The sequence below is a fragment of the Hemiscyllium ocellatum genome, chromosome 3 (genome assembly GCF_020745735.1).
Source record: "Hemiscyllium ocellatum isolate sHemOce1 chromosome 3, sHemOce1.pat.X.cur, whole genome shotgun sequence".
In the NCBI taxonomy this organism is placed as follows: Eukaryota; Metazoa; Chordata; class Chondrichthyes; order Orectolobiformes; family Hemiscylliidae; genus Hemiscyllium; species Hemiscyllium ocellatum.
Genome location: NC_083403.1, coordinates 77,167,993 through 77,190,747, shown reverse-complemented (window position 1 = coordinate 77,190,747; position 22,755 = coordinate 77,167,993). Strand labels below are relative to the sequence as shown.

At 39.6% G+C, this 22,755-nt stretch overlaps 1 protein-coding gene across 4 annotated transcripts in view; it reads right to left on the bottom strand.

Annotated features, from left to right (window-relative positions):
* lama2 (laminin, alpha 2) overlaps positions 1 to 22,755 on the bottom strand; it is a 393,314-nt gene that overhangs the window by 248,270 nt on the left and 122,289 nt on the right. For all 4 annotated transcript variants that reach the window (XM_060851112.1, XM_060851122.1, XM_060851132.1 and 1 more), the window contains exons 4-7: positions 14,307 to 14,549; positions 10,544 to 10,723; positions 9,249 to 9,338; positions 5,048 to 5,165 (exon numbers count right to left, since the gene is read on the bottom strand). In XM_060851112.1, coding sequence (XP_060707095.1) covers positions 5,048 to 5,165; positions 9,249 to 9,338; positions 10,544 to 10,723; positions 14,307 to 14,549 — 631 coding nt within the window. The remainder of the gene's footprint in view (positions 1 to 5,047; positions 5,166 to 9,248; positions 9,339 to 10,543; positions 10,724 to 14,306; positions 14,550 to 22,755) is intronic.

The following is a 22,755-nucleotide window of genomic DNA, read 5'->3' as shown; positions in this document are numbered from 1 at the left end:
TACCATTTGTTTTCCTAAATGCCTGGTGGTTCAGTGGTTAGCACTGCTACCTCACAGCACCAGGGACCTGGGTTTGATTCCAGCCTCGGGTAACTAGCTGTGTGGACTTTGCACATTCTCCCTGTATCTATGTGGGTGTGTTCTGGTTTCCTCCCACAATCCAAATATATGCAGGTAGATGAATTGGCCATGCTAAATTGCCCACAGCGTTCAGGGATATGTAGGTTAGGTGCATTAGTCATAATCTGGATTTTCAATTTCTGTTATTTATAGAGTTCTGTAAGATCAGTTTTGAATGATCTCCTTCCGATTTAAAGATTTCATTTTTAATCAGCTTCATGATTTGCCCTTCTACTTTTTGGATGTTTACTTATACCTTGGTTATCAGAAATTGATCCAGTATTCTAAGGCATGCCCATATCCATTAGATTGTAGACATGTTCATTGTCGAGCCTTTCAATGCGATAGCATGCGTTCAATGTGAAGTGTTGCAAATGCATGCAAATTCTTGTCCTGCAAATTTAACTACTTCCAATGCCATGCTACATTTCCATCTTGTGATTATTTTTTGTATTTGTCTATCACACTTTTCTGTCACATTTAACTTGATGGGCAATGAAATTAAACTTGTGTTGTCGCTCAAATAGATAATAATTCAATAATAATTTCCTCGATCCAACTAAACTGCAATAGCTATAGGCCGAATCCCCCATAACAGCCTCCATGCTCTAACCACGTATCACTGCTCCATTATTCCTTGTCTATGACTATTTACCTCCGAATATAGTCGAAAAGTGTGGTGCTGGAAAAGCACAGCAGGTCAGCTAACATCTGAGGAGCAGGAGAGATGACATTTCGGGCATAATCCCAACATCAGGAATCAAGGCTTATGTCTGAAACATCGACTCTCCTGCTCCTCGGATGCTGCCTGACCAGCTGTGCTTTTCCAGCGCCACACTTTTCGACTCTCATCTCCAGCATCTGTAGTCCTCACTTTCTCTCTATCTCCGACTATAGTTCCAAATGGTGTCTGATTTGCAGAGCAAAATTATCAGCCATGCAGCAAATAAAAATCAACAGGGCCCTCCACGCACGCTGCATTGCAAGAAATCACCAGAGCCATACACAAGTCTGAACAGTTGTGTGGAAACTTCAATGATATGCCATACCAGACGAGGGCTGTAGTTGGCCCTCAGATCTAATTACAATGGAGTTTTTGCAGCCAGACTTGCACTTGTAATAATGTCACGAGCCAAACGTGCAGGAGATAACGATCATCTCTGAGCAGACAACTTAGCACTTGCTGTGCAGAACCAAAGAGTGTAGAATGGACAATAAGCATGCCAGAATGAACATCACAGCAGCTGGCGGAAAATCAGGGACAGACTTTATGATGTGTCACTGATCTTCACACACCAGCAACTCATGAAGGCAGTCCCATGCTGTGAAGATGCCTGCAGGACTGGAAAGCCTCTCAATCTTGTTCCAGCATTCAATCAAATCATAGCTGATCTGTGCAGGAAATTCATCTGCCTAGCTTTAGAATCTTATTTTGAGTGTGTGTTTATGGGGAAAAGAACATTTTTGAAGTGATTAAATGATTGATTTACCTTTTCTTTCAAATGTTTATATATTAGATTCTCTTGAGTAATCAATCAGGATTTATCATTTCCTTAAGTCCTTATTAATTCTCCCTGCTAGTTTTTGCTTGCTTTTCTTATTCTTGATTCAGGGGTTCTTAGCATGGGGGTGGAAGTTGACCAGGTAATGGGGGAGAGTTACTAGACAGCCAGGCGGAGCCAATACTGACTGTCCACCACAAGCTCTGCTCATTGCCATATCTTGTTGCTCTCTACATAATTCTACAGGAAAATGGTTTGGCCAACACACAGGGTGCTCAGAGTCAGTCAGTTTGAAGCTTAGAATGTACACGTGTTGGATTCTAGGACAATGTAGGGGATCACTACACAACAGGAACACCCTTTTGATAATTGTAGCGGCCTCCTGACTGCTAAAACATTTAGATTGCTAATTTGACCAAACCGCAAGGGATGCTGGGTACACTGGCCAAGTAAAACTCTGAACTCACAAAACCTATACACCGACACAGTACAAACACAATCACCAGGTGCTAACAATTAGCAAATGTAAAAGGGGAACGTTTTCCTGCCCAGACACAGCCCCAACAACTTAGACACTAAACAAAGCAGGACCCAGACAGGAAGGCACCGAGTCCAGCTACACAAAGCAACTAACAGTAACAAGCCATCTAAATGATTGACAATGTTTCAAACTATTAACTGTGGCTCCCCGCTTGACTAGAACTATAGGAAGTTCCAGAAAATCATCAAAAGAGTATAAAATGAGGGTATGCATGCAGACTGCTCTCTTGAATCTTCTGGAAGTCTTCCGAGGAGACCAGCACGGCGAGAAGCAGAGACCAGCTGACCATCCAGAGAGAGAGAGAGAGAGAGACAGGAAGAAAGCAGCTTCATAGGCTTAGAGACAGAACCAAAGAGACAGCTATTACATAAATCTACAAGAGACTAAATAGGATTAGAGAGAGTATGTTTAGTATTAAAGGTTATTATAAATGTTTTCCTAATGAAGTTGGTACTGTTCTGCATTTGTACCGGTTTGTGTTTGTAGTGAATGGATCACTACAGTATTGTGGGACACCTGGGCAAATTCATTCCTAACACTCTGGCCAGAGTTGGCTAACTTGTTTAAGGAGAAAATAGACAATGTGATTTGCTGGTTTCACATCCGGTACAGCATTCTCCAAGTTGGTGTATGTGCTGAGGCGAAGGTGAATAATGGGGACATGACCTTTATTACCAGGACTTTACTGTGTCTCAATATGGAGAAGTGTGTGCACCGCTCATCTTCAGGATGCACCACCAATGGCTCTTTTGAGACCTCAGAATATATTTTTCTCCTTATGTTCCCATTTTCACTGACAGTTCATGTGTCCAGTGATGTGAGATATTGATCGATGTGCTGGCCCTCCTAAGGCAGATGTAGGTGGGCCAGGGCTAATAGCAAGGCCAGGGCACCACAGGGAATGAGGACTATCCAGAGTCTCAGCCAGGGCCATGGTGGAGTTGCTGAGAGACCTAGTGAAGATGAGTTGGCCTGGTCTGGCAGGGAAACTTGTCTACAGTCTGGTCAGAGTGAGCCGCATCATCCTGCCATGCCGAGCTCTGCACAATTGGAGCAGGCAATGACGCAAAGTGATTGATGTTGAGAAACTGGGTGAATGCAAGTCATCTTCTGAGGAGGAGCATGAGGACAGAGCTCAATTGTGTTGGGTACTACAAGCCCAAAAAAGACCTGATAGGCATCAGGTTCCAACAGATGACAGCTAGGTGCAGCAGACTATCACAGCTTGTCAAATAGTCATTGGTCATCGTAGTTGCACGATGAGAGCAAGCTACAGCCTCCAATCATTTTGCTTTTGTTCACTTTTGTAAATAAAAGCTAATGATTGGAATTGTCTGATTGCTTGCCTGTGTGAGATGCACCCTACTGGATAATGACAGGATGCTCATGTCCAATGGAGATTGGAGATAGGGTAGTTGTGACTGAGAGAGGGTGTTTACATAGGATGCAGCTGCAGACAGATAAACCGCACATAGGTTTTACAAGAGGGCACAGGCGCAAGGTGGATGTCCAGTGAATGGTAACTTGTTCCAGGGACAGCAGGTGGTAAGAACCAACATGAGGGATGCCATTGAGTTGGGTTAAGTAATTAATGAGGTATTTCTGCAAAATAAAGCAAGAAATTAATCCCTCCTAAAAATCTGATGCAGGTTTGCCAAAAAATGTAATATTCAGCCATGGAGTCTCATTCCTTCAGGTTGTATTTGCTGTTAGGGATTATAAAGCAACAAGTGAAATAACTCCACAGAGGCCAGTATCCCTTCACCAAGTCACCCTTTATTTACAGGTGCATAGTACTTGACATGGTCTAACTTCCTCACAGCCAGCTCTCAGAGTGAACAGATGTCTGACTCTCCTGGTTATATCTGTCAGCCAGAACTCCATGATTGGACCAGATTAACAGTCTCAATCAGGGAACTCATATTCTTTGAGATCCATTTGGCTGACCTCATTACAATCACTACACCAAGATTGTTTCTTTTACTTTTATGAATTCTGCTTTTCCTTTATTTTTGTTTCCCCCTCTGTATTCAGACTGCATTTCCCTCTTTTTATTGCTCATTTCTTACATAACTTATGTGACATGGTATTGACCTGCTCTAACTGAAATGCTTTCATTGTTGTTCTCCTATTTATTTCTCAATTCTTCAATCTAAATGATTAAGAAGATATCCACCTGGTAGCTCTGTTTACTCAGGTCCCAAGTGCCCTGTTTCCTTTACTGAAACATTATCAACTTGCAATTTCAGCAAACTTCCATGTAAAAGAAAAGTAAAACCCCGTACATACAAGGACAAGTCGGATGAATGGATAGGCTACTCTGATGAAGCCAAACCCAACTTCACATTTTTCCTTCCTTTCCAAATTAAAACAATTGCCATACGCCACTGACACATCTTAAGTTTCGGTCTCCAAATTTACACATATTTTAAATGAACGTAGTGCATGACAGCACATATAAAAGACAAGTGATATAAATTTGTTCCCTTACAGACTTAAGTCTAGAGATAATCATTGTCCATTACTTCACAACCTGCAGTAATCTCTGCCTCAAGGGAATTGACATCAGTCTGTACCAAGTGGCTGGCAATGCATAATAAAAGTAATAATAATATTTATAAAATTATAATTTATAATAAATCATTTGCATGTAGCTCATGACCCTTTTAATATTTTGCTTTGTTGTAACATGGACAATAAATGCAGTCATTCTATTTCAAGGCAGCATTAGCAACATTGTCAAGCTATGTAGGGGGATAAATCATTGGTATTCCTATTTTTTTTTAAACTCAGATGAGTTGCTATATTTAAGTGAATGGGAAATAATTTTTTTCCCAAATGATGGTATTCCTTTGAAGAGGGATCTGTTTGTTTATTTACTTACGTTCACATAACGTGCTGCTGTAAAATGTTCCAGCTGCCCATGGTTTTTGATGGAATCCAGGACAGCAGCGATCACAACTTTCTCCACAGGTATTGTGTTCACATTTGCAGCTAAATTTCTGTTAGATGAACAGAATACATTCACATTAAATAGAACAACTTTGTTGTTAACTTAAATAAGAATCAAAATTATGTCATGCCCACATTGCTGCTTTGTAAAAACTAATAATATCCATCTCCTGCAGCCATGTGGAAACAGAGCCAGAATTACAGCATACAGCCCTTGAGCATGCTGTGCATTCATTAATGATCACTGACCTCTTTCTTGCCTGATCCTCATGTCCCTTCAGCCCTGAAAACACACAATGACAGAGTATCCACATCTGTTTAGGGCAGAAAAGGCCAAACTTTCAAACTGCTGGTGAAAGAAATTTTAGTTTGAAACTTCCAGCCTCTTGTTCTGAGATCACAACCTCGAAATCTAAACTCCCCAAGCTGCAGAAACAACCTCACAGCAGATACCATAGCAATCCCTCTCAGAATTGTATATGTTTTAATGAGATTATCTCTCATTCTTCTAAAAGTATTGCCTCAATCTGCTGACTACATCTTTAAAGGACAGCATTCTCATCCAATAAATCAGGCTTTTTCAATAATATATTTCCTCATGCCCCCTTAAGTATCTTGTCTTTTTCTGTTCATTTTCCGTGTCATAAGGGAAGGGAAGTAAAAAGTACAGCACCATTGAATGAGGGCAAATGATCTGAACATCCAAGATGTTCACCATTTGACACGATATCCACTTAGTCTTTAGCAATTTTGAATAACAATGTAAAGCAGAAAACTTTTCCATTAACTCAATCAATCAGCAGAAATCAATCTGAAGTCAATTGATGATTCCTTTAAATAATGTTAATGGGGAGTCCATATTGCTGCTGCAGGCATGGTCAATTGCTACCGGTTAAGACAGGGAAGTAGCCAGAGAATTCAAGTCAAAGGTAACACTACTGCCACTAAATTAGCGTTACATACTGACCGATATTTGCATGCTTCCAACAGACAGGTATAGCATCCGTGCTAACTTCAGTAAGTTTGCACACATGGTACTATACACAGTACTCCAGGTATGGTCTTTCTAAGGTCTTACATGATCATAGTAAAACCCTGTAAGAACTGTAATCAAAACTACATTGGACAAACAGACAGAAAACTAGTCACCAGATACATAAACATCAACTAGCCACAAAAAGACATGACCCACTCTCACCAGTATCCTTACATATGAATGAGGAAGGACACCACTTTGACTGAGCTAACACATCCATCCTAGGACAAGCCAAACTGAGACACGTACAAGAATTCCTAGAAGCATGGCATTCCAACCGGAACTCTATCAACAAACACATTGACTTGGATCCCATTTACACTCTCTGAGAAAAAGAACAAGAAATGACATCATCATAGGAAATGACATCACCATTGGAAATTATATCACCAAACACATAAATAGAAAGTGGGCTACACCACCAGTGCTTCATCCAGAGGCTCACTGAAGATGTCACTTAGTATGGTGACAAAACATCTGAAAACAAACCTTCCAGTAGAGTGAGCAAACCTACATCCATAGTAAAAACCATTTGCTTCTATGCTCCACTTTTGTTGTAATAAGAGCTAACATGCCATTTACTTGATGAATCTGCCATTTTCTCTTAAAAGTGCTACAAAAAGTCAAATTTTATGGCATGTAAATTTAAATTAAATAATCTCTTATTCTTCTGAACTCTAGGAATATTAGCCTGGTCTATTCAAATTCTCTTCATAGGACAATCAACCCAATGCCAGAAATTTGCATCCATGTCCTGAAATCCTTCCAAGGTTCACCTTACCCTATCTCTGTTATACTCGCCAGCCTCATTCCTTTCCAAGATATCTGTATTTCTCCAGTTCTGCATTGATTGTTTTTGCTCCATCATTGGTGGTCATAGTTCAGTTGCTCAGGATCATGCTGTGGAATACTCTCCCACTATCTCTCTACCTGACTGCCCACATGTGGGACATTCCTTAAAACCTGCCTTTTTGACCAAGGCTTTGATCATCTGATCCATATGGCCTCATGTGATGTAGGTCATACTTTGCTTTCAGTTGTTTTGTGCAGCACCTTGAAATGTTTTTAAAAATTAAACATATTCTATAAATTGTAGTTTTGTACTAGTAGTAAGAATAGCAGTTTAAATCTTGTGAATTTTATTACTGCAATACTCCAGGTATGGTCTTACCAAGGTCCTACCATGACCACAGTAAAACCCCTTTACTTGTTTACTCCACTTGCTTTACAATAAGAGTTAACACATCACTTACTTGCCTAATTACTTAATAAATCTGCATGCTAATGTTCTGAGGTCCTTGTACAAGCATATCCAGGTTTCTTGACTAATCAACAATTCTCAGCCTCTCATAATTTTTTAAAAAAATTTGTTTTCTACTGAAAAGGATAACTTCACATTTCCCCACATTATATTCAATCTGCTACAATCTTCACCTTATTCCAAAGCAATCTATATCTTGCTATGTCTCATTGCATCTTGCTCACAATGTATTTTCTCACCCAGCTTTGGATTGTCAGCAAACTGAGATACATTACACTTTGTCTGGTGCCAACCCAAAATTAGTCCTTTATTTTTGTTTTATTCACTTATCGGACAGTGATGTGGTGAGCTGCCTTCTTGAACTGCTGTAATCCACGTGCTGTAGTTCAACCGACACTAACGTTCGGGAGGGATTTCTAGGATTTTGTCTCAATGACACTGAATTAACGGTGATATATTTCCAAGTCAATGTACCAAGTGGCTTAGAGGAGATCTTGCAGGTGGAGGTGTTTCTACCTGCTGACCTTGGACTTCTAGATGGAAGTGACTGCAGGTTTGGAATGTGTTGTCTAAGGATCTTTGGTGAATTTCTTCAATTCACTCTTGTAGATGGTAGCTGCTATTAAGCATTGGTGGTGGAGGAAGTGGCTGTTTATGAATGTGGTACCAATCAAGCAGTTTGGTTTGTCCTCGATGTTGTCAAGCTTTTTGAATATTTGGAGCTGAACTCATCCAGACAAGGAATATTCTTACTTTTTGTCTTCTGTCCACTAACCACTCATCAATCCATGCTTATATATCCAACCCCAAGAGTGCTAACTTTGTGGAACATCTTCTATAACCTCTTCTTTAGACTGTGTTTTTGAAAATCCAAATACATACAGTGACTTGTCTCCCACATAGGCTACAGATTGGAAACTGGTGGAGCCCGATCAGACCACATGGAATCCTTTATAGAAAGACTGTAGTGTTTGTCTTTTTAGTTTTATATCTTATTTTCATCATGTATACTTAAACTATGTATATCTATAATGTAATGTAACTTTTTTCTTTGTTTTCTCTATTTTTTGTACCTAGCTACATTGTACCTAAGATGGCGCCACGTGCTGGTGACTTTGTACATTTTCACCATACTCCTATTCTTTTGTAACTTTAATACACGTGACAATAAACCTAATTCTAATTCTAACATAGTTTTAACCTCAAAAATAAATTCAATTGATTTGCACAATTTACCTTTATAAATACATGCCAATTTTTCAATCATATTGCAATTTTCATAGAATCCCTACAGTATGGAAATAGGCCATTAGGCCCAACAAGTCCACACTAACCCTCTGAAGAGTAACCCACCCAAACCATCCCTTACCCTATTATTCTACATATACCTGTGACTAATGCACCTAACCTAAACATCCCTGGCATCATGGGCAATCTAGCATGGCCTATTCACCTAACCTGCACATCTTTGGATTTTCTAAATGCTCTGTAACCATGTCACTAAAATTTTAGCATTTGCCCATGTCCTTGCATCAAGTTAAATGTTCAAACTTTACTGTTCTCTCCCCATCCTTTCTTCCATAGCCGAGTTACACATACAGCATTCTATTCCCGATATGTCCTAAAAATCTATGGAATTTTGAAAGATCAAATCAATACACCTAATCATTTGCTTGGAGGAGTGAGGGAATGTTCACAATGGAAGGTGTATGAGTTAGATGTGGCTTTTGGCTGGTCTACTATGAGAGGACTTTACTTTTCTTTTATGTTTATGACTAAGAAAATAAGTGTATGACTATTTCTATAAAACTCTTCTACAAAAAAATGTATACGTACATTGGTTACTAAATCAAGAGGGCAAGCACTCGCATGTCCATAGCAGATGCACATCCCACCGACAGAAATATCTTTCAGCGAGTAGTAATACTGAAAGAGACAAAAAGACAAACATTAAAAACGTTAATGTGTGTAATATTACTAGCGTACTCGGATATGATCGTTGCTATGACGAAGGTTGAATGCACAAATTCCTTTTCTCATCCCATTCCACCATTGCTTATAACAATGTTTTAATTTAATTAAGTTGTTGGTATAGCCAAATATATCTCAGAATATATTCAGATAAGAATTGCAAGTAAGCCGGGGGATGGTTGACTCAGTTGGTTGGATGTCCAGTTTACAATGTGATGTTGCCAGTATTATGAGTTCAATTCACACACTGGCTGAGGTTACCACGGATGGTGCGCTCTCTCTCTGTCTCTCTAATCAAAGAGCATCCCTGTGCTCTAGTAAAAAATTATGGCAACTTTATTTTTTACAGTCATCTCCAATATCATAAATTTCAAATGTTAGTTACTATAGCCAGCAACGCAGTAATTGGGAATCAACAATTTAGCCCTATCCCAAATGATCAACATTAGAATGTTTTGAACAGCAATATTAAAAACCATTAACCAAGATTAATACTTGCAATGGAATTGCTGATTGGTATTTCAATAATCATGTCCCTTCAGTACAATATACTGTGAATAACAATAAGAACACAACAGTTTTAGTCAAATTAATAATTTTATTTAAAATAGTCCAGTTATCCTACAGCCTCATATTAAATCCAAAATTCTAAAAACTTTCATGGCAATTTTATTTATTATTTTTAGTTAAATGAGCTTCACAATTTGTTCACAGTGAGATTTAGAGTTAACCACTGGATTATCAGTTTTGTAAAATAATCACTACATGACCTCAGTCTAACTTTCCACATCACTTTTTAAGCTCTGTCTATCCAATGAGTAAAGTGGAACTAATAGGTTATTCAAGTCTGTTGACTTTGCATGACTTAACGTCCCAGTGAACAGTCTCTAGAGGGTGGAATAGCTGCATTTATTTTGTCAGTATCCTGATTGTTGTGCAAGGTTTGTGTTAGCTAAGGGAAACTTACAAATTAAAACAGAGAATGGCTCACATATTTAACAAAACAGAAGTGAAGTTCAATCAAACATTCTTTTAAGGAGAAACTTCATAAAGGAAAAGGATTTTAAAAAATTTAGAACTCAATCAAAAGAAGTCGATAACAGCCAAATTATTGAATGTAATTTGACTCAGTGTTAAGTATTAAAAACAAAATGCCTCACCCTTCTTGTAACAATCGGATCAATATCTTTTGGATCATTGTACGCCAGTGTCATTAGATCAGCATTAAGTGTTCTTATTCTTTCAAGCCTCAGACGAATATAACGAGCTGAGGTGAACTCCAATAAAGTAGGGGATGGATCTTCAGCACTTGGCCTTCCATTGATAAGGGAAGTATGAATCTAAACATAAAAAAGCAAAATTAATATTCATAAGCACATTTTCAAGTTCACCTTCACCCAAAACATCTGCTGGCATTCGCGTCATAGAGTTATAAAGCATTAAAATAGGTTCACCATGTCTACGCTAACCATAAAACACAAAACTGCACTAATTCCATTTATCTGCACTTGACCCATAGCCCACCACCCCCGGACATTTTAGTGCTTATCCAGATGCTTCTTAAAGGTTGCAAGAATACCTGCTCTCACCATCTCTGTGACAGCACATTCCAAAACACTCTGGGCGAGGAAAGTTTTTCTCAGGTCTCCTCTAAATCATTAACTCTTCACTTTAACCATGCCCTCTGGTCTTAGAGACATCTTACATGGGAAAAGATCTATATGTTGATGCCTCTTATAATTTTCTATACCTCAGTCAGATCCCACCCCCTCCCACATAGTCTCCTTTGCTCCAAGGTAAACAAATTCCGCCTGTCTAATCTCTCCTCACAAATGATGTGCCTGTGGAATCCTCTGCCACAAAAAGCTATTGAAGCCAAACCACTGAATATTTTTAAGAAGAAGTTAGATATAATTCCTGGGACTAAATGGATCAAAGGGTGTGGGGAGAAAAGGGAAAGAAAGTACTGCTTTGGATGATCAGCCATGGTCATATTGAATCACGCAGCAGACTTGAATGGCCAAATGGCCTACTCACGCTCCTATTTTCTATGCAATAGACTGCTGTTGAAATCTAACAGTTTAAATGACCACACAAAGCAATCCATATTTTAAAAAAAGACCATTATCCTGCTTCACTTATTAAATTATCTATAACTGCTATTTTTTCAAAAAATTAATTCACAAATCATATTTGACCATTGTGCTATAATAACAGCTCTTTAATACACAAACAATCACACAGTCATTCACAGATGGTTGAAGTAATTATATGTCTGGAACTGGAGACATTATTTATTTGGATTACTCTTTCATTTATTTTGAACAAGGGAGTTAATTTCAAAGTAATGAAGCTTCAGCAAATATTTTCCGGTATAATGTGAGCAACAAGGAATAGGTCTAATTTACAAATGCAAAACAAAGGACTTGGTCCAGTTACAAATGTCTTCATTCCTCTCTAGTGTGGACATTTTCACATTATGACCACTATGTCAACATAATATGCTTCCAGATGTTGTTTTCATAGAGTTATTCAATGCTTGGCAGCTATGCAATCAACACAGCTGGTTGATCACCATGTTGGCCAGTGGCATGCTCGGGGAAGCAGGGAACAGCTGATTGTCGTACTCTGGATGGGCTCACATCCTGGACTGAATTTGTCATTCTGTTTCCATTTGTTCCTTTGTATCCTATGCCACTGAGTACTTGAACTTCACAGGAGGGAACATTTGAAAATGTCTCTTCTTAGTACTAAGGAGAGGCTGAACAGGCTGGGGCTGTTTTCCCTGGAGCGTCAGAGGCTGAGGGGTGACCTTATAGAGGTTTACAAAATTATGGGGGCATGGATAGGAAAAACAGGCAAAGGCTTTTCTCTGGGGTTGGGGAATGCAGAACTAGAGGGCATAAGATTAGGGTGAGAAGGGAAAGATATAAAAGAGACCTAAGGGGCAACTTTTTCACACAGAGGGTGGTATATGTATGGAATGAGCTGCCAGAGGAAGTGATGGAGGCTGGTACAATTGCAACATTGAAGAGGCATTTGAATGGGTATATGAATAGGAAGGGTTTGGAGGGATATGGGCCAGGTGCTGGCAGGTGAGACTAGATTGTGTTGGGATATCTGGTCAGCATGGATGGGTTGGACCAAAAGGTCTATTTCCATGCTGTACATCTCGATGACTCTATGCTCCCAATAAACTGAATCAAAGAGGAGTAGCAGAACAAATTTCTCTTTTTACAACACCACTTACAATGGAAAACTCTATCATAGAGATCAAAAACAGCACATTATCAGTTTTCTGACATGCTTTCATTTCAGACTAATTTTCAAAGGGAGAGGACTTGAGGCTGAATTACTGATATCTCAGAACTGTGGAAGAAATGTAATAAATCTAGCCACTTCAAAATCTTTTTAAATAGCTGTAATAAGGAGTCATGATACATAAGCATGGATACCCTCCCTGATCCTCATCTACTTGAGGTGAATTTGCTCTCACAGGGATAACTCCACCAATAGCCTTTCAGATGACTGTCAACAAAGATTTTAAAATTTCACCAGGGACTATTTTCCTTCGGTCTACATCAGATGCAGTGGGCTACCAAAATATTTACTTGGCAACAAGTATGGCTGCCAGATTTGGCCAAGACAAGGACAGATGGAGTCTTGAACTTGTATGGGAAATCACTGCTTTGCAAGGGGCTAAACGTTCACTGTCTCATTACAGAGCCGGTGATGAAGAAATGTTAAGGATTCACAAGGACAAGAATTTACATATCCAGTCTGTAGTTAGGACCCGGTAGGAGATTGGTAAGAAGTGGGGTTCAGCTCATGGCCCAACCCATTTTCAGGGCCAGCAGATCCCAGCTGGGGGCACAACAAAAAAAGTCACATTTTAAAACAGGTGAGGTTGCAGCTTGCAGTGGGTGCAGCTGAGCAGCTGTCATGTTGTCTGTGGTCATTTCTGCTGGGGACACTGCACAAACCATGAGAAATCTGCTTTTCCTAACCCTGACCCCTGACCTCACCATTATCAAGATAGTCACAGTGGGTACATCTGACATTTACTCTGCTAGGAAGATACAGTCTCTGCTAATTCACTGAGTTAAATATCCTGAGCTTTTCTTCAGAACTTATAGAATTAAACAGTCATACAACATGGAAATAGACCCTTCGGTCTATCATTCCACACGCAAACCATTCTTTGTGCAAAAAATTTGTCCCTCATGTCTTTTTTTAAATCTCTCTCTTTTCACCTCAAAAATATGCCCCCTAGTTTTGAAATCCCCATCCAAGGGAAAAAACACCTACCATCAACCCTATTTATTCTCCTCATGATTTGTAAACCTCTATCAGGTAACCTCAACTTCTTATGCTACAGTGAAAAAAATCCCAGTCCATCCAGCCTTTGTTTATAATCAACTTCCGATACCCAGCAACATCCTGGTAAATCTCTTTTGAACCCTCTCTAGCTTAATAATATCTTTTCTACAGCAGTGCGACCAGAATTGGATACACCACTCCAGAATAGGCCTCATCAATGTCCTGTACACTCTTAACTTGACTTCCTAATTCTTATACTCAAAAGTCTGAGCAATGAAGGCAAGCATGTTAATCACCTTTTTAAGCAACCTGTCTGTATGCGACACAAACTTCAAAGTTCTTAATTTTTGTCTATTCTTTCCCTTCATCTATGAACCTAGTCCATACGTTAATGTTCAATACCACATGAATTATCTATTATAATTTATTCAGCAGATTCACTGGTGATATCACGTCACACTGCACAGAGGCAAGTCAGTAGCTGCGGTAGCCTTTATCCATTCTGTTTACGTTTAGCTCTATCTACAGTATTTCAGAGAGCACTGATGACAACCCAAGCAACATCAGTGTAGCTTATAAGTGTAGCTTAACTTCCAGCCTTACCTCACCATTTTCCAGAGGTTGAATTTTCGAGTAGAATGAAGTGCAAATAATTTCATCGTCCGATGTATACGTTGGGTTACCTGGTCGAGGCACAATGTTGTAGCGAGTAAGACATTCTGTATCTGTTATAGCATAGTACTGCCATGGTTTGTAAATGATTCCATCTATGGAGCGTTCTAAAATCCAGTTCCCAGGGCGTGGAGAATTAGCTGCTTTTACTATAACATATGCAATCTGGAACACCTGTAAAACAATTTAAAAATTAGCAGCTGAGACTATTTTAGGACCAAAATCCCAGAAATAATTATTTGTGACTGGTTTATGAAACTGAATATTTTAAAAATTGTTTCTTTAAAAAAAGGCTCTTTCTTGTGGAAGGCTCTCTTTCGGAATAACGTTCAACTTACATTTCAATCAATACAGAACTAATTGTACTAATCTTTTTAGAAGTCATTGACATAAAATTAACGTGAGAAAAATTTTGATGCCAGTCTGCAGTTAATGTTTTTTCTTTAACAAATCACTATCCAAATATTCATGACTATACCAGATGGATGAACACATCAGTATCCAGAAAGCCATATTTCAGATCTTTATTAACTGTTCAGCAATTTCAGCTTTATATCATTGTGTGCAACAGTTTTGTTATTGATCTCTAATATTGAGCGTTGTGTTCATGGGCATTGTACCAATACTCAGACTTCTGTTTAATTAGTAACCTACAGGCAGAAAGTCATTTGACAAATGTTAACCTAAAAACACATCTCACAAACGAATAAAACACATGTACTGATAACCTACAATTCAATTAATATGTTTCACCAACTTAAAGTGAGAATGCTATTACATATTGTAGCTACTGAGTAAGCATTTATCGAAAGCGTAGATAAAACTGGAAAATCTGAGTACAGTCATCACCATTTATAGTGAGCATAACGTACTTGCCATATGATCGTCTGTGTGGCATGACAACCAGATCCTGGAGATCATTTAAAATAACATTGCAATGGAAGTCAGCCCCACACACAGAAGTGACAATGTCTGCAGATTTAATTGTGCCATTCTATGTTCTTTCACACAGGCTCTTTTAAGGTGCAAAGGGATCATTCAAGTCACTCACAAGGAACACAACATTGTAATTTACAACCTTCAATCAAAGTTGTAATTGCAATGGATATGAGGGCTCAGAAATTCCTTTGATAAAGTGCCAGTGTATAAGGAGACTGCATTTTCAAGTTTAAGTTTATTGAAGGAATTTCTGAGCCCTCTGCTCCATCACTTTGAAGCATTATGCTATTCTCTCAGACAGTATGGTACAGAGCTTTCCCAAGAAGGTCAACGTCATGCCTCCACAAGAAGTTCTCCAAATGTACGTTGCATAACAAGAATATTCCTGCCATACTGGGAGAGCAGAACTCTACCAATAGCCTAATACTATAGCACCTCAACTCCAAACGAAAGGCAAGCTTACACATGACAGATTTTGAGCTTGCATTATCACAGTTCATCTGCAAATGTGACAGATGAAGTGCCATCTTCAAGTCTTTGCATTGCAATGTTTTTCTGCTATGAAAGACTCGGGGGGACAAATTTTAGTAAGTTTGTCTAATCACCTTTGCTTAGCTGATATAACAAGGAGACAATTAGCATTCACAATGTAACGGACAAGACTCCATGAGTCTGTAATTCGTAATGTGCATGACATTTAAATTGATGCCAAAGGGGTGGTATTACTAAATCATTGTAATCGTGGTTATTGCAAATACACCTTGTAGCACCTCAAAAGATAGTAACTGATTCTGCTGCTTTACACATGGTTTCACCACTGTGCAGTTATTGTGCAATTGATTTTCCAACTTTGTGTCCTCCTAAGTCTCAGGCTGCATTTGAGATACAGTACGACCCCTCTGCTCCCTTCTCCCCATCTTTCACATCCCCTTTTACTTTATTGTACCAGTGGCCTTGAATGACCTTTCAGCATCACGTCCACACCACAATCCCAGTTCTGTCGAGCACCTCTATATAACATTCAAGTGCTGTTTTACTCACAATGCCCATGGCTTCACAAATTCACATGCCAGTGTTGGCCCTATGCTGTCCCACACAAAGGTCCAAGCGAGCGTGATATGTGACTTTTCCCCATTCCTTACTTCCCCTGCCATGAGCTCCCAGTGCTCTATATTGACTTCCCCCTTTCATTGCAATCATTTACTTAGTGGCCCAGTGCAATGAACCTCATCACCAGACCTGAATTGCCTGCAGTTGTAAGACTCCATGGACTGTCCACTGATTGACTCCTGACCTTACTTCCCAACACCCAGATTGCATGAGCACTGAATCCTGAATTTTAGTAGGATCAATTACCTGTTTCACTGTGGCCAAGCCTACCAACTGGAATTGAATTAGACCCCCTCTGCTATCTACATTAGTTCCCTGTTACAGGCCTAAACATTGCTCTACTTCGATTTTCAGACATGGCCATTTGGGTGAAGTATACAGAGTGCATAAACTGCTGGCACAGACTTCAGGACTGATGTTGATATTGAATGATGAGGCACAGTGACACGTCCACTCCCTTGACTGTTCAGTGATCCTCACCATCACAAGCTGCCTACTTCTCCAATGTGGTAGCTCCAAGGAAAGCACAAACTGAGTGAGAAATGAAAGTAAGAGCCATACGGCACCTCCTCTTTAGAGATGTGTTATACATGTGCCTCAATGAACATGAACTGACAGAAACATTCAAGTTGTCAGTATCTCTGAGCTCCAAAGTCAAATGTTGAAGGGCTGAAATGGTAAGAATTGAACCTACAGCAGGCATAATGGTTTAGTGAGGCTGGCAATTTGCACATGCTGGCTTGATTTGATTAGATTTATTATTGTCATATGTACCTAGGTACAGTGAAAAGTTTTATTTCACATGCAAGACAGGCAGATCATACCATACAAAATGCATTAAGGTACTAGAACAGAGTGAAGAATACAATGCTATGGATGCAGCCAAATCTAGTGATTCCAAGCAGTCCCATAGAGTCTGTTCCGCTGCCCCAGACCAGCACTGGTTCACAAAGAACAAGATCAACATTAAATTTAAGATTTGAGAGGTACATTCAGAAGTCTAAATAACAGCTGGGAAGAAACTGTTCTCGAATCTGTTGGTATGTGTATTTCTCCCATCCTACCAGAGGTCGGAACATCCTTGACTATTGCTACACAACCATCAAAGATGCCTACCACTCCATACCCTGTCCAAACTTTGGAAAATTAGGTCACAATGCTGGTTTCTCCTCACAGTTTACAAGCAGAAATTGAAACGTGAGGATCCAGTACAAAACGTAGTCCGGTGCTGGTTTGGGGCAGCGGAACAGACTCTATGGGACAGCTTGGAATCACTAGACTGGTCCACATTCAAGAACTCAGCAGCCAAACTAGATTAGATTAGATTACTTACAGATTAGATTAGATTACTTACAGTGTGGAAACAGGCCCTTCGGCCCAACAAGTCCACACCGACCCGTTGAAGCACAACCCACCCATACCCCTACATTTACCCCTTACCTAACACTATGGGCAATTTAGCATAGCCAATTCACCTGACCTGCACATCTTTGGACTGTGGGAGGAAACCAGAGCACCCGGAGGAAACCCACGCAGACACGGGGAGAACGTGCAAACTCCACACAGTCAGTCGCCTGAGTCGGGAACTGAACCCAGGTCTCAGGCGCTGTGAGGCAGCAGTGCTAACCACTGTGCCACCGTGCCACCAAACTAAATGAGTATCAGGCGAAAAGGGTGGTGGCCATGCAACAGGCAAAGATTGTGTGGTACAGCCAGAGATGGGTGAAGGTTGAGACAAGAAAATGGCAAGTTGCAGCTGCCAGGCAGAACCTGAGACCTGTTTGGGGATGGGGGAGTTGTTTTACATCATGACACAAAATCCAAGGTACTTCGGACCACCATATTCAGGAACAAGGCCACTACACTCAGTTCAGCGGCCTGTACAAGGAGTAGCACCAGGGGTCGCAATTTCTCTCCCTGCCCATGCTACTGCGTACCTGCTCTGACATACATTTCACTCATTTGCACCATTCAGTTTCTTGGGAAAGGAGAGGAGATTGGAAGTGACATGTAATTAAGGTAAATTGGTCAAATAATGAGATGCAAATGCATGGATGTAAGATAATCAGTGCTCAATACACAAGCTTCTGAAAGCACCGTTTAAAGCTTAAAAGAAAAATGAGGAAATTCTTTCTTAGCATCAAAGTTCTAAATTTTCATTCTGGATTGGCTTTCCCATATTTTCTTGTCATTGTCCGTGTCATGCTGGGGACAGAAATTTTAACCAACTGTGATACTATATAACTATATAGACGATATATGTAATAAAACAATAATAACAACCATCATGCCTTGTTTTTGTGTCATTCAGCATCTTCACCAACTGTTTTCTTTTGAGTCCTCAGCTCAATTCATGCACCTGAGTTTCAAGAGGCTATTCCTGCTTCAAGTCATTTGGAAAGAGATTGCAGTCACAAGTTTGTGTTTGTGAGTATGCGAATGTGTAGAATTTCCAACGGGCAATCTGTGCATTTTGCAGAATTAATTGCCTCTCATCCTGTGATACAGTAAACAAATATCGATCAAGTTAGAGTTTTACTTCAGCTAAGCTCTGATCAAAAGTTAATGATTAGAAACATTGGCTAGGGATTTACATAGTCTACAAGAGTGTGACATGTGGCAGAGGTTGTAAAATATCAGGGGTTGGGCGGAAAGTGCAAATGTTGGTGACCTTCTTGTGATCTCGATCCTACTAATCCCCTGCACTGTGGACCACACAGGGCAGCCACCTCCAATATCCAGTAGCAGTGGTCACCTTAGCAACACCCTTCTCTTTGCACATTCCTTCTGACTGTCTCACCTTGCCTGGTTGTCCCCTGCGCCTTTCAACCCCATGTACCTTGGTGTCAGGCCATCACTGAATTTACTGGTTGAGTGCAGTTCCACCAGTCACTGCAAACTGGGCAGCACATCCTGGAGGCAGGATTTCAATCCTTAAAAGAGAAGGCGTCCTGACTTCACCTCACTAACTGCCTGATGGGCATAAAATCCTGCAAGGCTTCTCTTAATGGCAGAGGCAAATTTGCTGCCAAACTTCTGCTCCATCATCAGGGCCTCATATGCCCTGACAAAATCACAGCCACAAATTCTGTGTCTCTTTCTCCAGAAGCTGCTTGACCAGCTGAATCTTCCCAGCGAAATAAAACAAAGGACTGTGTATGCTGGAGATCCAAAACAAAAACAGACATTGCTGAAAATACTCTGCAGCATCTGTGGAGAAAAAGCAGCGCTAACATTTTAGGTCCTGTCACCCCTTTATGTTTATGAATCTTTCCAGTGCTGTTTAAAATTTGTAATTTCCAGAATTTAGCTTTAATAGATGATGACATTTACTTAAGTTGATTAATGACTGAGCTGTCCAGCCATCTGTGATTATTATTACCTGCAATCTGTGATGATTTGAAAAGAGAACTCAGATCTCTTGGTGAGTGTACCTTACTTCTTCCTTTGCTCACTCATTTGCTTAAAAAATATGCTTACATTTTAGTCTTAAGGACATTATTACACATAAATCTCATAACCTGTATGAATGATTAAGATTTCAAAATTTCTTCAAGCTAATTTGCTGATGAAAATCTGTGTATATTAAAGGCTACACAAATTGGCAAGCTGCTTAATATTGCACTAAAGGGTAATTTTTTCACTTCTATCAATGCCAAGAGTCCAATAAATTTATTGAAGGGAAAATCACAGGCTGGAGTGTGCAGTTTCACAATATGCATTCTGAATGTGTGCAGAGAGTGCAGCAGTAGATAATTTATCCATAAATGCTTCAAGGCAAGAACTATTAATGGTATGGGCATAGGAGAGTATAAAGCAGCTGCAGACTGGTGAGAACTGAAAGATGATGGATAGGAACATAGCAGAAGGGTGGTATATAACAGTTTGAAAGAAGCCAACAATATGTAACATCCCGTTCTCCTAGGTACCTCCTTCCTTCACATAACTGCCACATCCCTTAATATCTGAATAACACCAAACTCTTATCTGGTGCTCCAAAATCTCCTCTACTGTCTTGTTAAATTTGCTTACTCCTCCTGCAGTTCCCCCATTCACATAACGCAGCTCTCTCACACATAAACTTCTCAATACAAATTCTCACCACAGGCTCAGGGGGTGAACATGCCAATGTAAGTTTATTGTCTCAAAAGAACGGCAGATCCATGCACAGAAATCCAGTTAGAAATGCTTTTAACAATAAGTGATGACACATGCATAAATTAATGATCTTCTTTTAGAAATGCATACAAAGAAAAAGAAGCAGACTAATCAACTATTCAAATTTGTTACAGACGATGCATGCATCTTAAGTCCTTCCATTTGCCATTGATCTACACCACTCAATATCCCAGGCTTGCAGAATTCTGTCAATCTGAAATTAAAAGTGTTCATTGAGAAGGTATCTAACCACTGGTTTTTGTTAGAGTGCCCTACACCTAACAGTCATTGCAAGAAGTACTTTGTAACTTCATTCCAGGTTATACTTGTTAGCTTGGGCCACTGCACCAATGGAGTTTAACCCCAATATCAATTCCTTCCAAAATAATCAAATTACCTTCTAACACTCTATATTTTACTGATTCTTATATAGCTCAACGTAGTCTAAATTTTAGAGCCCAGGCAAACACTTTGGTGGATTTGGACTTCGTGCCTTCCAAGGTCAAATTATCCTTTTCATGGTTCAGTGCCCAGAACATGACTCAATGCTTAAGGTACGGTCTATCCATGGAAATGATATAGTTGCAGCACAATTGCCTCCCATTTATATTCTAGCTCTCTAACTATCAACATCATCATTTCATAAGTTATAGAGTCATACAGCATGGCAACAGACCCTTTGGCTCAACTCCTCCATGCTAACCAAGTTTCTAAATGGAGCTAGTCCCTTTTGCCTGCATTTGGCCCATATCCCTCTAAACCTTTCCTATCCATCTACCTGTCCAAGTGTCTTCTAAATGTTGTACTTTTACCCACTTCTACCACTTCCTCTTGCAACTTATTCTATATACACACCAATAACGGTGTGAAAAAGTTGCCCCTCACGTCTATTTTAAATCTTTCCCCTCTCACCTTAAAACCATGCCCTCTAGTTTTATATTCCCCAATGCTGGGGGAAAAAATCTTGCCTACTCATCTTATCTATACCAATCATGATTTTAGAAACCCCTATAATGTCAGTTGTCAGTCCTTGACACTCCAGGGGAAAAAAAAGGCACAGCCTATCCAGCCTCTCATTATAACTTAAACTTTCCAGTTTTGGTAACATCCTTATAAATTTTTTTTTTGCACTCTTTCCAGTTTAATAACATCCTTCCTAAAGCATGGTGACCAGAAATGTATGCAGTATTCCAAATGTGACCGTACCAATTTCTTGTGCAGCCGTAACATGACATCCCAATTCCTGTACTCAATGTTCTGACCAATGAAGGCAAGCATGCCAAACACCTTCTTCACCACCGTGTCTCCCTGTAACACCACTTACAAAGAGCAATGTACCTGCATTCTTCCTACTTCATGTCCAACAGCACTCTCCAAGGCCCTACCATTAAGTGTATAAGTTCTGCACTGGTTTGTCTTACCAAAATGCAACACCTCAGCTTTCTGATTATTGTGTGTACCCATTTACATTTCAGTGCACCAAGTACATATGCCCCTAATTTAATTTCGCTTTTCACAGTTGCTTGTTTTTGTGCTTAAAATAAAAGTTCAATCTATAGTTCTGTGGTAAATTGTTGATGTTGTACTAACACCCAGTGAGTTATCTCTGTCAGTTTTGCTAAATCAAGTTATCTATCAATGTCACCCCATAATGTTATACTTACATTTATATTACTTACTATACAGAGCTGAAATTGTGTTGCTGGAAAAGCGCAGCAGGTCAGGCAGCATCCAAGGAGCAAGAGAATCGATGTTTCGGGCATGAGCCCTTCTTCAGGAATTACTTACTATACAACCAACCATTGTGGTACCCAGAAACTTGAATATGTGGCTCTCTACAATGTTATCTATAGCTTTAATAAATTTTTAGAATAGTTGATACACTGACACAGATCTTTCTAAGATGCTGCAAGTTATTTCCTTTCAATTAGAATACATACTCATCATTCCTATTAATTCTTTGAGTAAACAATGTAAACCAAGGTCAATAATTTTTTCTCAATCCATGGGCTCTATTTTAGCAACATACTCATTTTTGGAACTTTATCAAATACTTTCACAGAAATGATATAAACTGCATACACAGATGTTTGTCCATTACCTCTTGAGTTACCTCTGATAAACGTCATATCTGCTCATTAGACGCCTCTCGCTTCTTCAATATAACTTTGTA